At 36.6% G+C, this 18,555-nt stretch overlaps 1 protein-coding gene across 1 annotated transcript in view; it reads left to right on the plus strand.

Annotated features, from left to right (window-relative positions):
- The window catches only part of MMP16 (matrix metallopeptidase 16), a 166,451-nt gene extending 148,658 nt beyond the window's left edge, over nt 1-17,793 (plus strand). The window contains exons 7-10 of the mRNA XM_054167377.1: nt 1,837-1,975; nt 8,535-8,685; nt 12,981-13,096; nt 16,345-17,793. Coding sequence (XP_054023352.1) covers nt 1,837-1,975; nt 8,535-8,685; nt 12,981-13,096; nt 16,345-16,679 — 741 coding nt within the window. The 3' untranslated portion in view covers nt 16,680-17,793. The remainder of the gene's footprint in view (nt 1-1,836; nt 1,976-8,534; nt 8,686-12,980; nt 13,097-16,344) is intronic.
- Nucleotides 17,794-18,555: the final 762 nt, after the last annotated feature.

Raw genomic sequence — 18,555 nt, forward strand, 5'->3', positions numbered from 1 at the left:
CTCAATTGGAGATAGGGTACAGGCCTAGATGAATCCTGATGATCTAGCCTTGTATGATCATTTTTATAATTTTATGTTCTTTGAATTATGACAGATTGAATCCAGGAGACAAAAGTAGAGAATGTATATTTATCTTGCATTTGGATGCAGTCCAGGATGCACACTAACACCCTGATGAATTAATTTCTTGACATATACCTTGAACTATTTCTTGCTGAAAGCTTAGGGATATATAATATTGACATTATAGTTTCTGTCTTTATTAAAAATCAGTATAAATATATATATGTATTAACCCCAAATTTCAGCTTTGCCATTCTTGTGAAGATTCTAATTGTCATACATCAGGGCCAATTACTGATTTGCTAAGGAATTGGAGACAAAATAAAACCTCTAATCAGGTGAGAATGGTGAACTGTGTTGCACTTACAATGAAAAAGCTAAACATGAAAAAAGTGAGAGATTTAGAAGGGTACTTTCCAGACAGTTGCAGCTTTTCAATGTAATATTTTTTCAGGTTGTATAAGTTGTCTGAACTTTTTTAAATACTAAAGTTCTCAGAAATCTAGGACTCAAAACAACTCTTTCAATTTTAGACTCCTTTATGCACATGATTAAGATGTATTTTTGTATATGCATTGAGCTGGTTTGTATTTGTATGGCTAATACTTTTTGTGGAGATTTATAAATTGTTGAGTCATTAGAAAGATAAAAAATTAAAGAATGCTATGGTCTCAGGTTTGGAAAGATGATAAAGGCAGTTCATCATAAGCCTGCTCCTGCAAAGTATTAATCTTCTCTCTAAGCTGTGCCAGTTCCCATAAGAGCACAGATCTCTTTGGCTTGGCAAATTGACCTGTACAGAAAGAAGACTGAATTGTCATGTGAAACTGTGAGAGAGATTTGACAGAATAGCATTTTCTTTGTCATTTGAGGGATTTGGTTTTACAGTGTTGTAAAAATGTGAAATGTTTGTTAAAAGGTAAATAATTGCTTACCTCACTCTTCATCTATAAATACAGGATGAACTGGAACTGTTGTTGTTTTAAGAGTTGAAGAGTTACAGTGACATCTCATCCCCACCTATTGTGTCATATACTCATTTCTCAACTTCAGCATTCCTCAACAATTCAACTTCTGTGTGACTCTCACTTAAAATAATAACATATCCCACTGGGGAAAGCTGTTTTAAATGGCAACAAGAGAAGAGAGATTTACCAGGACATTGGATTTAGCACCTATAATGGGCTAAAATATTAACTCTTCTGTTTGTTTATTATTGCGCAGGAAGATTGTAAATCATCCCTGCATCAAAGTGTAGTTCTTAGTAGACTGATGTAATAATCTTACAGCTACATCTATCAACCTTTCCACTGAAAAAGTAAAAGAAAAAGAAAAAGAAAAAGAAAAAAAGAGGCTTATAAAATTCACTGGTGTTCAAAGCCTGTTTGTAGTTCTATTGTACTAGGCTTACACATATGCACACAGTTCAGTCTGAAAGCATTTGTAGTCCATAAATTTTAAGTTAGACCCTTTGTAGGAATGATGTTGAGAGCATTGCATCATCCCATACAGCATGCTGTATGTTCTGCTGAAGGCTGTCTACACCAAACACACAGTTCACATGGATAGCTTCTTCCCACCTCAGGGAAAATCTAGTTCTGACACCTTTGTAATGTGTGGATGTGACACAAATGCAAGCACAAATATGGTTATGCAACAGGAGAAGGTCATGCTCTAGAAATGCTAGGATAGGCTGTTCAGTATTTTCAAGGCAGCAACTGAATGTATATAAATGCCTCAGAGCATAATAAGAAACATGTATTTGATTTCCAGGATCAGTGGTTCTGGCGAGTCAGAAACAACAGGGTGATGGATGGATACCCCATGCAGATTACCTACTTCTGGAGGGGACTGCCTCCCAACATTGATGCAGTTTATGAAAACAGTGAGGGGAATTTTGTCTTCTTCAAAGGTAAGAAAAAGGAGAAAAGTGAATGTTTTTTTCACAGTTTCACAATTTCAGCTGTGATGAGTTCTTTGAACATATATTGCTCTTTTTTTATTAGCGAGTTCCAAATCGTGTTGCATGAAGAGTTATCTGAGTTATGTTTTCTTATTTTGGCAACTGCAGCTTTAATTTATGGTTACCCTTCAGATCCTTTACGCTTCCAGCTATGAAATCTTTTTTGAAAAATGTGGATTAGGAAGCAAGAAAAAACACAGGGACTATTTTTGTTGTTGTTGTTGTTTGGTTTGGGTTTTTATTGGTGGTTCTCTTTGCTCTTATTGTAAATGAAGTTTTCCTGTAGTTAAATGACATCTCTCCTACATCTGTTTCTCTATACTTCATTGTACATATTTCATGTGGTGGCTGTGATGTTAGGAGTTGAAGGTGGGAAAAATAAATCTCTTTTGTATAGATGTGTAGTTACTATTTTTAAATAGAATAGAATAGAATAGAATTAACCAGGTTGGAAGAGACCTTCGAGATCATCATGTCCAACCTATCATCCGACACCACCTAATCAACAATAATTTTCAAGAGTAAATATTCAAAGAAGCATGAACTCTGGAAATTACATTGTGTGGTTTAAAGTTCTCCTAACCATTCTTTTCAGAGTTTCACTCCATGTATCAATGATTATTCACAATTAATGCTCTTGAACATGCATCTAATTTAGATGAGAAAATTCATCTATATGTTAAATACCCATTTGGCAACAAAAGAATGAAAATTCTGTAAAGTGTATTTTAGAAGACAATACTTTGGGAGAAGAAAGAAGAATCTGAATAGATGTGTGAAAAATTACTCAGCTATTTAGTATTGTGAATCATTTGTTAACTCTTGCCAAAATGTAGGAAAGATTTTCTTTAAGTTGTTATATCAAAAATTATTTCAGTTTTACAAGTGGAATCATTCAGAGGTAGATAGAAATAATATTCCATTCCCTATGGAAACATCATCCTGGGAATGCTGAATGGAAAATATTTAATAACATGAAGAAACAGTTCATAACAGTAGAATGAAAATGTAGTTTATATTTTATTAATAGGGAAACTGTATTTTCTGTGTGCATCAGAGGGAAAATTAGACTGCATATTAGACTATATATGTTTTCTACTTAAATGACTTCAATACAGCATATGTTTTCACTTCTGTTGCTGTAAAATAAACTTCCTGTTGTAAACTCCAAGAAATTTATATGACCAGGAATCAAGACTAAGGTACCTCAGAACTGCCATTCTTATGTTTGACTTTTTGCATCCGTGGGCCTTGGGAGGATACAAATATTATTCTGTAGATATTTCTGTGCTCGTTGTCATAGAATCATAGAATCAACAAGGTTGGGAAAGACCACCTCAAAGATCATCAAGTCCAACCTGTCACCCAAGACCTCATGCCTATTAGACCATGGCACCAAGTGCCACATCCAATCCCCTCTTGACTACCTCCCAGGGATGGGGACTCCACCACCTCCCTGGGCAGCCCATTCCAATGGCTAACAACTCTCCCAGTGAAGAACTTTCTCCTCACCTCGAGCCTAAACTTCCCCTGGCACAGCTTGAGACTGTGTCCTCTTGTTGTGTTGCTGGTTGTCTGGGAGAAGAGACCAACCCCCTCCTGGATACACCCACCCTTCCAGGTAGTTGTAGACAGCAATAAGGTCTCCCCTGAGCCTCCTCTTCTCATTGTTGCAAAGAAGAAAGAGCTACTTTATGCATTCTGGACCTCTACCTTGATAGCAAGTAAGATGTGTGTAGAGAATCAAACTGAAGCCTGGTGGATCAATTGTCTTCGTGGTTCTGAAATTTCATTTGCTTTAATTTTTGTTTTCATTAATATTTATTTAGACAAGGGAAAGCTATTGTAAAACTTCAGTAGCACTCTTGTAGTGGAAAATGACTCTTGCTCATTCTGAGTCACTTGAAGTACTTGGCCTGTCTCCTTTGCCTCATCATGCTCATAAAGTACGCAGAGCAGACTGGTGGACGGCTGCACACACAAACCAGATGTTTACATTCTTGTTATTGCTCACTCCTGGTGTCCATGATGAATGAGCATAAGAAGGTGGCACCAGAATTGTTTTTTTAATTTTCTTTTCTTTTCTTTTTTTTTTTTTTAAATGAGATTTTAGTAGTAAGATTCATTCTGTGTACCTGTGGGAGTTTATATGGTGCTAAAAATGAAATCGTCAAGCCATCTGCACTGTTAAATGTTATGGTAAAGCAAATGTAACAATAGAAAGACTGCTATAAAACTCATATTACCTCTGCCACCATCATAACTTTCAGCTGCACTTATCCCATTGCTTGACAGTTTTATTTTGAAAAATAGGTTTACTATAGAGTCAGATCATGGAGCAAAGAAATGACAGAAACATTGTGGGAAATAGAGAATGAGGAAAAAAAAAGGAAGCATGAGTAGTAATTTGGAGAGACAAGCCAGAATACACCTGATCCTGTGTTTAAAGACCAAAATTAAGAGCAGAGGTGACTGGAGAAAAAAACAACAAAAACAACCCCCCAAAAAAAGCCAAAAAAACACACCCACACTTCAAAATTTTATATTAAGATTGTAACTACTTTCAATTGAATATAATTCCTTAAGCTTTGAGAATTTGTCTCATCACTGTAACACCCATGGTCATTACATGCTATGTCCCGCACAGGTTGTTACTACAACCTGAATAATTCTTTGCAGTAGTCAATAGGTGGTTAAGCACTCTGAAGAATATCTGAAGTTAAAGATTCAGTATTTGAAATGAAGCATAGCAATACAGGTACCCTGTATTTCCATTATTTTTCTCTTAGAATGTTAAAGATATGTCTTGAGTGACTTCAAATAATTGCAGTCACCATTCATCCTTTTCGAGCGTTTCCCTGCGGTGATGATATTTAACAAAGCATTATTGCAAAAAGTAAGACATTTTGACTTTTTTATTACTTGCCTCATTCTCAGCTTGTGACCTTAACCATTCTGATTGTTATTGTCTTAGATCTTGCACTAGGGAATTAAAGCAGGGAGATTAAACAATTCTGAAGCTTGGTCATACTTCATGAAACGTGGTGCTTTATTCTCTGTGAGAATAACAAACCTGCCAACCAGACCTTAAAAACTACTTTGTGAAATAAATACAGAGGTGTTTTTGTTAGTCGCTGGTTTTTAGTTTGTTGTTTCTTTGGGTTTTGTCTGTTTGTTTGTTTTGCCAAGGGCATAGGGGCTGGCCTCTTCTCCCAGGCAACCAGCACCAGAACAAGAGGACAGAGTCTCAAGCTGTGCCAGGGGAGGTTCAGACTGGAAGTTAGGAAGAAATTCTTCACAGAGGGAGTGATTACCCTTTGGAATGTGCTGCCCAGGGAGGTGGTGGAGTCACCATCATTGGAGGTGTTTAGGAGGAGATTTGATAGGGTGCTTGGTTGAATGGTTTAGTTGATTAGGTGGTGTTGGATTATGGGTTGGACGTAATGAAGGGTCTTTTTTGGTAACGTTAGGACTCAGAACACATGTTAGTTATCTATAAGAAGAATCACACTATAACTATCCCAGTCTTGTCATATATTCTTCATTTTCAATATGTTCACAATTAATGAAATGTAGTTGAGACTAGAATAGAATAAAGCAGGTTGGAAGAAACCTTTGAGATCAAGTCCAACCTTCCCATTAACAATCAACTCAGTTGCAGCAGATTAAACATGTCTTCCAAAGCAAATGTTAAATACAATTCCCTCTAGTTAGAATCAATAGAAGTCTTATCCACATATATTAGAGCTCTCAATGCCTTACTGTCTCCATAAAATACAGTTAAATTTACCTTTTTTCTCTTTACCCAGAAAACAAAAAAAGTGTCTTAGAAAGCATGTAGGTAAAGATGAATTTAGTTTCTGATGTCTTTTGTTCCCACATCTGCACTACCCTCCTATTTCAGTATATCTGAACATGCAACAAACACCTGGCTCAGTGCTGCTGACACTTCAAAATGGTGTATGCTGGAGCCTTGTTTTGGTATGGCCTGATTTTGTTAATAGCTAATTTTGTCTCATTGGGTATGGCTGATAATGGTCTATTCTAACAATTGTTGGTACTTTTATTCCTTGTGAGGAAAGTGATGACATACATCACAGCATATGCCTCTCAATGCTGTGCAACAGCTGTCATTTTGAATGATCTAAACAGAAATGACCTGGCTCAGTATCATTCACTGGATACCATCTGTTGTTCACACCACAAGTACCAGCTATTAAAGTCCAAGCCACATGACTTAGCCTTGCATTTGAAACTGCCATTACTATCTGAAACCTCATCATATGAATTGGCAAAAAGATAAATCACATGGGAGGAGGGAGAGTGATGATGCTCACCTCTGTCACTATCAAACCCTCTAAGTGAATTTTGTACAGAATCTCAGTAAATGTCAGGCTAGCACAGACCTTAATCCCATGTCAACACAGGCCTCAGCTTTCCACAACTGCTCTTCATCGATCTGTGTCTCTTTTATTTTCAGTACTTCAAATGGCTCTCTACATGCTCATTCTTTGAACCCTTTCATCTTTCAACTGGCAGCAGGGAGAAGATGGATCTGTTGATCAAACTGTATTTGTGCTTGGTACTGGGTGACAAGCAGCTTCAAAAAAACTTGCTAAAACATTTACTCTGGAAACCCAGCATGGGAGGAACTGAAACTGTATTCCCTACTCCTAATTAAAACTGTGATAAAATGAAAATGTGCTTTAAATCACTACAGTCTAAAGAGGGAGATTAAATAAAAACAAAACAAAAAACTCCCTCTCTTTGAACAAACATTTAATATCACTAATGGATAGCCAAAATATTAACCCTGCCACAAACCAGCTCTCTGGATCGTTCCTCTTTGTGTCTCTGGTTTATACCTGATCCTAGATCTCTGGAGTAATATTACATTTTCTTACAAAATATTTATACAGCATAGTGCTTTAACCTCTATGTAACAGCCTGCATAGCCTTACAGGTAAGTGCAATGGCTAATACCAATAGCCATGATTGTATCTCTTAGGATCTCTTCCCAAATGTTTGAGCAAAATATATTGTTAAATTTTTTCCCCTTATACTTTAAATATCATCATCATGAATAACAACAGGGAGACAAAAATGAAATATCCAATAGGCCAATTCAATATATATGGTCATAGATCTCCACTAGACCTTTCTGCTCAGGAAGGTCTGCATGATGTCAGAGTGTAATCTCCTTCAATGTTTTTGTAACAAAAAATAGGAGTGTTTTTTGGAAGCACAAATGAAGGTAGTACTTTGAAGAGAAAATAAATACCTGGTTCTTACACAATGAAGCCTACAATCTACCTCAGAAAAAGTGTCCCTGTGGACTTGATGACATAATGCAAAAAGAAGACAGCCCTCCAAGCAAGTTCTTGTCAAGGGTTAGAGCTGTACTGGCCACTAAATGAGTGACAGGTGCTCCGTGTTAATCCCTCTCCCTTCCCAAAGGAGAAAAGAAAGGGAATAAAGGAGAGAGACTTACACACTGGGAAAGTAAAACTGTTTTACTTAATAGCAATAAAATTATATATATAAAACCAAACCTCTTGATATCAATTAATGTCACCAATGCCACTGCTACTGTGGGCAGGCTCTGGGAAAGTTCCAGGATGGACTTAATGGCAAATAGGAATTGAATTCAGGAGCTGGATTCTGAAACTGAATTGGGGAATGTATAGATTGGGATCAGGGGCAGAAAGGACAGAGTCTTTCTCAAAAACTGTCCACTGAAGAAAAGAGCTTAACCTTTGTGATCCCTCAGTTTTGTATGTGGAATGAAATATTTAGTTGGTCAGTTCAGAGTTGTACTGTTGGTAACTGGGTGGGTTTGGATGGTTCATCACCCACAATCAAAGGTTAAATCCGACTGCCAGTGGTACTAAACACAATCCCGCCTTAATTTGAGAAACAATTTTCACCTGTGCTACTTAGAGCCTCAGTTTACTCTCTTTAGGCCAAACTAAAGAAAATCTGATTAAAATATATTTTCAATTCTATGGTAAATGTAGAATGCATGTTTTCTAAGTAATTTAACTTCTTGAGGAGAAGGAGAGGACAGAGTAATAAAAATATATGATCTCTGTGGGGATAGAAATTTCTCTGGTTTATTTATTTAAATTTGTTTTCTTGGCTTGCTTTCTCTTAAAATTCACTTTTATTTCATCATGGAAGGTTAAACTGTTGTATAATATTGCTGTAAATGTATTACATTATCAACAACAGAGCATCTTGAGACAACATCATTTTCATTCTGGATTTGATCCCTGTATGCTTGGCATCAAAATATTCTGTGGGTTTATTGAATGAAAGGTGCTTTCTAAATGCAAGGTATTTGTAAGACATATTTAATTTTGTATTATCTACAGTAATAGAACGTATTTAATGTCACTGATTTTGGCAGGACAACTTTCTTATTTGTTAGGATTGTATTAATGGCATTGCTGAGAGTACTGACAACTAACACACATATGTGTATGTGTATATATATGCTTTTGTACAGGTAACAAGTTCTGGGTTTTCAAGGACACTACTCTCCAGCCAGGTTACCCTCATGATTTGATAACACTTGGAAGCGGAATTCCTTCCCATGGCATTGATTCAGCAATTTGGTGGGAAGATGTTGGGAAAACCTACTTCTTCAAAGGAGATAGGTTGGTATAGCAATTCAGTATATCAGCTAAGCCTGCTAATCTTTTCCTCTGTTTTTCCAAAATAAAAAGTCAGCCACTAAAATGGTTCATTTTCTGTGCATGAAATTAACTGCTTCACTTTTCACATCTCTTGTAACCTACATTTTATTTATGTGAATACACTGAAATAAGTACATGTATATCCAGTGGAAAAGTTATGCTTTTAGAAGTCAGCAGGCAAATCAGAGTTGTGGCAAATTTCTACTAAAACATTCAAAGTAATGTAGTTACTTATGTTCTTACCTGGTAGTTTTTAGGCACATTTCTAAACCCAGCACATAAACAGGCAAGGCACGATCCAAAGCTTTTTTACGGTCAGTGAAAATTACTTCTCTGCTACTGTTTAAAAATTAGGTAAGAAAGGGAAATGACATCTACATCAGGAAGCTGCAGAAAAGATTTGACCACTTCCCAAGGAATTACTTAGAAATAAATCTTACAGTTCTCTTCAGAAGGTTTTTGTTTGCTGGTTTTTTTTATGATTAATCAAGAACAAAACATAAAATACAAATTATTTTCCAGTCCTGAAAGAGACTTGCATTAGTCACTTAGCATCTCTGTTTCTTCATTTCCCTGTCTGTAAAAATAAGGGAAAGAATATTTTCCTGCTTTACAGAGATGTCAAGAGAACTGATTAATTTTTTAAACCCTGCAAGTTTTCTGAATGATGGATTTTACAAGTTTTCAGGATAGAATAGAATAGAATAAACCAGGTTGGAAGAGACCTTCGAGATCATCGTGTCCAACCCATCAACCAATGTTTGTTGATTGATGTATCACTGTGCAAATTCTGAAAGCTCAGAGACAAATTATCTTTTTTTATCATTTTAATGTTTGTATTAGTATTACTAAAAGTATCATGACAGCTTTTATTACTGTGTGAGACTTGGGAATCTGAGACATTATCCCTATATATTACCCTGCACAGGCAGTTACTTATAGTCAAAACTTTCCTAAAACACTAGTGTTGATAACAGAAGGCCAAAAGAACTCTGAGAGAAAAAAAATCTGTTTGTGGAGAAGTTCCTACTTAGAGCTAAAAAGCACAATGAAACTCAGCAGGGTATAAATGCAAAACTGTGTTAGGAGGAGATCAGAAAATATGAGCCTTGCAGAGATAACCGAATGATTACAGGATATTGACCACCAGTGAGAATAAACTCTTATAGCACTAAGCTTTTTCATGTGTATTGTTTATATCACAATTTTTTTTCTTAATGTAAAACTAGAGTTGAATTCTCTTGCTGGTTTCAGTAATACATGTCTAAAACTGACTATAGGGGTCTGAAGAAGGTATAACATAAATTGAAGAAGGTATAACATAAATGTGCTTTCTCAACGGCAGGAGGTAGGGATGAAAGGGAAACAGAAAGTTATACTAGCATCAAAATAACAAAGTATATTCCTCCTTATGTAACTCAAGGACCTCTATACTTTGATTTGATGGTAATATGTAGTTAAGGAGCTACAGGGCAGAATCCAGGCAAAGTTGAATGTCCCAGAACAGTGGCATACATAAAAAAGTTGGAGTAGTCGAGTACAAAACAGTAAGTATTGACTATAAAATGAAAAAGAAAAACAAACAAAACCCACAACCAAAAAAAAACCAACAACAACAACTCACCCACCACAAAGAACCCCAAACAAACAAAAAGCCCAACAAAAACGCACAAACCCAAACACAACCAACTCCAAACCAGTAAGAAGATTTAATAGGCCAAATAATAAATAGTATTGTAATTACACAGCTAAAGCAATTCAGGTATGGATCATTATTATTTAAAATAATCCATTTAAACACTGATGATAGTTCTTCCAAATTCATGAAAGCTAGAGGGGCCAAAAAATTACTACAGAAGGCATGTTGCCCTCTCTCATTTGTCTCCTACTACAACTGAGCAGTGTAGAACAAGCTGATAACAGGTTTGCTGTGCTTCTGCCTTGTTATGTCCCTATTTGGTGTGGCTAGGTTTTGTACTGTAGAGATTACATGAGTATTTTTTTTTTCTTCATAAAGCTCAGCCATGAAATAGTTCAGAATATCATTAAGTAAATAGCATTAGATACAGTAACATTTTAGCAAATATTTTCCATTTTTTTTTCTAAAGCCATGAAGTGCATTTTTATTTTCCCCCCCCTCTGTTGTTTTATCAATCTTAGAGATACAGTTACATAGTGTATACAGTTTGTAAAGCTAATATCACTCAAACCATCACTAGGGAGTCTGCTTGTAAACATTCAGCATGCCAAGGAGAATCAGGACTAGAATTTTCCTTACCCTGTAGATATGCTCATTATGCCAGCACAGATTGCCAAGATTGTATCATGATCAGGCCTTCCCACATCAATGCTGAAAAACCAACAGGTTTGGGACTTCTGTGTGTGCACTGAATGTGCCCTCAAAGACTTGTATTTTAATGACAACATATATTTTTGAAAGTCCTAGAGGACTGCCTATTTCCATCATGCAGTTTAGTGGTAATACAGAGAGGTTAGTAAAAGAAGCAGCTCAAAAATGTGAAAATATTGGAAGAGAAAAAAGGAAAAAGAATGGAAGTACACAGGAAGGAAATAATTTTCTAGGGGGGGGAAAAAAGATAGAGGAAAAGGTAAGATAGCTGATGAAGAAGAAATACAGCTAAAAACGCAGATTAGAAAATAGAATATTAACTCAGACAAGAGTACCAACGATGAAACAGAGAGAGGGAACAGACAAATGTGAAAAGGGAAGCTGCAAACTAAGGATGAAGAAAGAGAGTCAAAAGATGAGCAAGAAGTGATTGCAATAGTGTTCATGGCAGGGCTTTGTTTACTACTTCAAGATGTTGTTTCTTTCTTCACGTAAATTGTGAAAGATGCTACTTTTCAAAATAATGAACATTGCTTTGGCAATGTTACTGGCTGGTTACTGATGCATATGGGACTAGACTAAGAAATCAGACTAAAATAAAATAATACATGCATAAGAAATAGAAAATAAATACAAATGTTTAAAAATGTAACTTGCCAACACTTAACCCACTTGAAATCTGCCACCTTTTAATTTCATTGAAAGTTTTAAGCAATTAAAATGCCCTGTGGGTAGAAATACATACAAGTTTAGACCATTTTGTTTTCAAAAAAGGTTAAGACATGAATTTATTAAATGTCTAAGTACCTTCACAGGGACAAAATGTCATTTGCTTAGGGCCTCCTTAATGTGTCAGAAATTATCATTAAAAGATTTTTTAAAAGCTGAAGTCAAATCCATGCAAATTACAAAAAGGGTCAAGTTTTTAGCAGTGACCAGATCATCAGTGCAAGTGCTATGTTTTCAGGGTCTTGATAGCTGGAAGTAGTGAGGGACTGCCTTTTAATGTAATTTTTCCCGTGAATAAAACTGATTTTGAAAACCAAACCAAAACAAACCAAACACAAAAACCCCGAAACACACACATGCACAAAAAAAAACCAACCCCAAACCAACAAACAACAAAACAGACTGTTCTTTAAACTGTTGTGCTTTCAGTTGATGGAGCCAATCATAATATGAAATAGCCCACCCAAACATTGTATCAGGATGCACAATGATAGTAGAGATAGAGTATATTGATTCTTAGAACCAGCTTATAGTAAGATATGCACAGCAGCTTAGACTGCTGCACACCAACAAAGAAATTATGAACATTACCTGTGTGTGTAAACAATATCACATGTAAAGACTTCTTATGTGTTCAGGTTGCCTAGAATTTGCCTCCTGAAGCTTTTTAGATTGGAGAAGAGCTGGCTGGCAAAAACACACAAAAGCAGGTTGAATTTTGTGTTGCACCGTATCTGTTTGTTGTTAATGAAATGAAAAGCTATTGCAATATATACATATAAGGAGTTAAGATTACTGGGAGTATTTTAATCTAATGTTATTTTTGTGATTCAGATGTTCCCTAAAATGTTAATATATCCTTTTTTTTGCATATGTTGCTTCTCTTTGTGTCACTGTGGTGTCCCAGGCATCGAACTGAGGTAGATGCTGATTTAGTTGTCTTCTATCTGTTTACATGAGCAGTTGTCCAGTCAGGAAATAGATTTCTTTGTATTGTAACATGTAATCTCTTTGTAATGTATTATGTTCAAAGAAAAGGATCAAGTATTCCCTATGGCCTATGACTGTAGCAAGTGTTAGGAGGAGTAAAATAATGTAGTTACTCATCTTCTCTCTTATAAATGCCTTTTTTTTTTCCTTTTTCTTTTTTTTTAATCCTTTGGAAAAAAAAATCCAGATACTGGAGATATAGTGAAGAAATGAGATCCATGGACCCTGGTTATCCAAAACCTATCACAATTTGGAAAGGTATCCCAGAATCCCCTCAGGGAGCCTTTGTCCACAAAGAAAATGGTATGCAAACACATTCTGGTTTTAACAATTTACTTATATTCATTATGGAAGAGGGAGTAGTAAAGGGGTGATTAGCTATTCAGGTTCAGCAGTAAAAGAATTCTTGATTTATGAACAGAGTATTTCCTGCTGTTGCACATGCTGTTGTGAAAATGGCTGTCTCTTTGCATGTATCATTTAACACAGTGGAGAAAAACCCTTCAAACTTACTGCCAGAAACTTTTCATTTCCCTTTTTGTTTTCTTGTGTCTCAATTATTATTTTTGTTCTCTGCTGAATTATAGTATCTCTGAAGAAAGCTTCGTGAACAGACACCTTCTGTCAAGGTGTTGGCTGCTTTCACAGTATTCACTGCATTCTGAAATACTAGAAAAGGGAAGCAAAATCTGCATCTAAGCAGAAATATCCCTAGGAATCTATGCAAAGCAAAGGTGTTATGACTTAAGCCCGTAATGCAGAAATGCAGGTCACAGGGATGTTAATATGAAGTGCTATTACCTGTCCCAAGAAGCATCATCCCAAACAGGAACCCAGAATCTCAGCTGGCCCCAACTCCAAAAGAATCAGGGCAGCCAAAATCTCCTACATCTTGAGAATTCAATGCTACCCAGGGGATGCTGGCAGGCTGCCAGCCCTGTGCTGCACAGGATTTAGATCACTTTCGTGGGAATAAAAATATGCATTTGTCATCACTTATCATTGTTGGAGAATTGCTGTATGACATTTATGATTTATTTATTAGTATGCTCTGAGTTTATTTGTTTGCCTTACAGGCAGTACATATATAGAGTGCCATATTATTTTAATTTCCTTCTAATAAGCAGATAAAAAGATTTCTTTCCTTCCTGTATGAACCATTTCAATCTCCTGTTTCAGCATCTAACTTAAGTCGTCTACCATGGAAATGTTTGAGATTTTGGGGTGGGTAGGGTTTTTTTTGTCGATTTGGGTTTGGGGTTATTGTTTTGTTTTTTTTTGTTTGGTTGTTTTTTTTCAGAAATATGCTTAATTGCTTCCTTGCTTTGTCTCTATTTTATCCAGAAGCAGAAATCTTCTCGTGATTCTGGCCTTTTGGCTAGACTAGGATTTCTGGTGTTGCTTCTATTGGTTTAGTTTTCTGTTGTTTTTTGTACTGGAAAGTAGGACAGTCAATAACTAGCTGTTTGTAAATACACATATATATGGAAATGGGCACAAATGTTATGTATGCACAGGAAGTCTTAATGGATACTCTCTCAACTTTCTTCCTTTAGTTACTTTTTAAGTATACCTTTTAAGGTTTGCATCCAAAAGGAATTTAATATGTGTATATACATCCAGAAGGAATTTAATATATGTATGTGTTTGAAGGTTTTTTCTTACCTTGGCTGCATTCCCCACAACAAGTTTATGAGCTCAGGTACAGTTGTCTCTCATTAAAAATGCAAATTATCTCACTGTAGCCCTCAGACCAGTGAGTTTGGAAGTACTGCAGAGTGAGAGCACTTGTTCCTAAGACAGGAAAGACTCAGTTATGTTGAAGCCCCTACTCTTTTTTGCCCCAGTCTTTGATTGAGATGGGTGGTAAAACATGACATGAGATTGTTTGGAGGCAGAAAGGAAAGAGAGCATCAGAAAGCCTAAGAGTGCCCCAGGACAGAAAGAGGGGCTTAAAGTGGCACCATAAAGTTCCCAATAGGATCACTAAGACATTTTCCCTAAAATCAAGAAAACAGGTGTATTAAGAAGCAGTTCACTACTCCACTAATGATTATATGAGGAGAGAAAAACAAAAGCAGATGCAGATAAGAAGTACCACAGGTTAGCTGTAAAGAAGTTGACCTGAAAGGTTTACTATATATATTCTTAAAGGAACATCTGGAAGCATGTCTTTCCATTAATCCATTTAATTTTAAAGAATACTTTTTCTTTTCTTTCCCTTGCCTTTCTATTGTTTAAACCATGCAAATACCTTCCACAGCTACAAAAAATCTGATCATAAAGGGATTTCCTTCACTGTTCACAAAAATTTGGATTCATCTTGTGGTAGGAGGCTTGAGAAAGATGAGGAAATTTCCTACTGTAGTCAGCATCCTGACTCGGTGTCCTAATAGCTTGATAAAGTACAGGTAGCGTCTTTGTAACTCTTCCTGCTACTTCCCGTATTGTGGTAGAAACTGTTAACAGGAAATAAAGGAGGCATTTTCTTTCTCTTGCTCCATGGAATCTGAAATCAAACAAAGTTCTTCAGACTGGGGAAATCTTTCTCCCTTGAGCAGCATACAAAATTTTATTTCCCAACTAGAAATTCTGCTGAAGTGCATGGTCAGCAAATTTTATTGAGTAGAAAGAGGATAGTCTATTTTATTAGCCCAGAGAGCTTTTTTTTTTGTCATGTGCTTACTACCACTCCCAACTAATTTGATTTTCTATGGACACATTAGTGGTTGCTAAGCCCTTCCATACTGTGTGGGTCAAGCATTGTACTCACTACTCTCAGCAGCTAGCAGCTGGAAAATTGTAAGGAGCAGCTCCCAAAGCAAGCTCGACAAGGCAAGTGGATTAGATGAAATAGCTTTCAGCAGTTGTGTGAAGTCACTTGTTCTGCCACGAGAAGCAGTTAAACTATTCAGTCTCTTAGAACTAACCCTTCTCTGCTGGTAACTTCCATCCTTCAGCTGTTACTGACTGTTATCCTTGTTCCTGCCTCAGCATAATACAGAAAAGTTTAAACTACTGTCAGAGTTTTCCAGTAGAAAATACATTCTGATGGAAGAATTTTTACTGGATCTGTAGGAGCTGATTATTCCTTTGCTGCTTTGTTTTTAATAGTTTTAATTTCCTATTTCATTCATTTTCAGTGGTGGCTAGGAAGGCCATTAAAATTGCTCAACTTGTTAGTGTAGAAGAATGTTCAAATAATCTAAATGTTCTGAAAAGTGACAGTAGATAAATGAAGATTTTTTTACAGTTTGAGGTGCAAAATATACTTTGCAGGTTTGTTTTGGTTTGGGTTTTTTTGGTAGTAATTGGATAAAATAATAGTTTATTTAAATTAAATATCTCATCTCTGTGTTAGATTCTCTAGAGACAATAAGGAAACAAAAATTTGTGAAGATTTGGAAGACCTATAACTGAATTTTGTTCTTTACACCTTTTTATTTTTGTTTAATAACAAGATAATTTGATATCAGTATTTTCAGTCATGGTGTGTTGATGAAGTTATTTGATCCTATATGACCATGAGTAATTGCAGTTTTCTCCCTTAGGCTTCACATATTTCTACAAAGGAAAGGAGTACTGGAAATTCAATAACCAGATGCTCAGGGTGGAACCTGGCTACCCCAGATCCATCCTCAAGGATTTTATGGGTTGTGATGGACCAACAGATCGAGATAAAGACCGACACAGCCCTCAAGATGACGTTGACATTGTCATCAAACTGGACAACACAGCCAGCACTGTGAAAGCCATAGCCATCGTCATTCCCTGCATCTTGGCCTTGTGCCTCCTCGTCTTGGTTTACACTGTGTTCCAGTTCAAAAGGAAAGGAACACCCCGCCACATACTGTACTGCAAACGCTCTATGCAAGAGTGGGTGTGATATAGGGTTCTAGTTTTTCTCTTTCCCTCCCGGGAGTTGTGGTAACTTGAGAGTCAACACAAGAGCTGTTATGCAGTTTCCTAGGTAGAAGCGGGCATCTGTCAGTCTGAAACAAAGCTGATCTTTCAAACCCAGGGGTTTGCCTGTCCTGCGCATGAGTGGCGAATCGCTCAGCTGGGAAGCTTCCATGATACACAGTATCTGCTGTTTCTTGAGTCCTTTGTCTTTCTTTGTCATTTGATTCTAGGCCTTTCCTCTGCACGTTCAATGCCCTACAAACTATCAGGATTAACTAATGAAGAGGAAAACCCGAGAAAATCTCCGACGTTTCTACATTTCCCCCCTTAAGGCCTGTTCCCCTTTGAAAATTTTTTTGCTGAAAGTAAATTTTTTTAGAAAAAAAACACAACAACCCACAATGGAACTTCCAGGAAAGTGAGAAGATCCAAAACAGCTTTGTCTCCAAAGAGGATTGCTTTCTGTTTGCTACGGATAAAGTCCTTTACTCCTACTTCCGGTTTTGTCAGGTGGGAGACTCGGATGACACACAGGACTTCAGACTGTTTGGACAGCCATTTTCCAACAAACAAGGGGCCAAAATATCTGCAATATAGTAACAGCCTTAATAATACATTCATTTTGTGTTTTTTACAGCTGCTCTGGGCTACGTCCTCAATGTTTTAAACTCATTTATATTCATTACGATATCCAAGCAGAACCTTTTTATTGGTTTGTTTGATTTGTGGTTGGTTTTCCTGCATAATCTTTCCCAAGATGTACCAAGCCAACTGCCCCAGGCCTTTTATAGGTCTGTCAGGAGCACTCATTCCAAAGCATGGTAAAAAGCAGTGTGTCTCTGAAGTGGATTTCAGTGAACTAAAGCAACAGTCATGCTACAGAGAAAACTCGATGCTCGTATTACGTTGGTGGTGTAACCCTTTGAGAACTATTGCATCCGTTTTCAGAGTCTGGTGGATGTTGATCTTGGTTGTCATTAAATTATAAGATTGTGTTTGGGTAATTCAGGTTTTTAAAGAAAATCAGTTTTTCAAAGCAGATTTCCTGTGACTGCAAGTGAGTGTTTTGAATTATTTGCATTATTGATAGAAAGGGATTTGTAATATAAATAGAGACAAAAAAAAAAAAAAAGAAAAAAAAAAAGAAAAGGGGAAAAAAAAACCAAAAAGACCCAGCTATTTTCTGGTTAAAGGAACCAAGCCTATTTTAGTAACTTCTACCACTTACCGAGGATTTTTCTGAACGGGCAACAGTTTTATAGCTTAGCCTCTTGTCTTAAGCATCTTGAATTTGTCTTTCAAACTACGTTGCATGATAATTCAATTTGCCTCTGCAGAGGTAGGGTTACGGTTTCAAAGGAAAGCTCAAACGATGACTCTGATATTGCATGAGTATCCTCCGGTGTTTTACCCCTTTGCATGTTCATCATAGTTCTCAAAGGGTTAGTCAAATTTCTGGCCTTCAGGCGAACGTGATATCACTGACAGAGCCAAGGGACCACCAAAGCATTTTGTCATTCTGTGTAATTTGTGCTAACAGCAGTATTGTCATTTTCATGTGACCTGCAGAGCAGGTTTGTATCAATAATTTTTTTCCTAGAGAAAAGTCAGCAACTGACAGACCTCTTTATTGATTTAAGGAGCTGCTTCTTGCAGTGATAGGCTTTACAGTCACTGGGCTGTGAACTTATTAAAGATGGTCAGAATGATGCACCCCAAAAGTCAGACACCTGGTTTTTTATGAAAGCCAGGATTTGAGGGGAGTAGCTTTTGCAACAATTAACAGCTTGCCTTGAACTTGATTATTGACCTGTTGACTGTCATTACCAAGTTAAACATTGTCTTCTGTGAACAGCTTC

Source organism: Dryobates pubescens, chromosome 14 (genome assembly GCF_014839835.1).
Source record: "Dryobates pubescens isolate bDryPub1 chromosome 14, bDryPub1.pri, whole genome shotgun sequence".
NCBI classification, from domain to species: Eukaryota; Metazoa; Chordata; class Aves; order Piciformes; family Picidae; genus Dryobates; species Dryobates pubescens.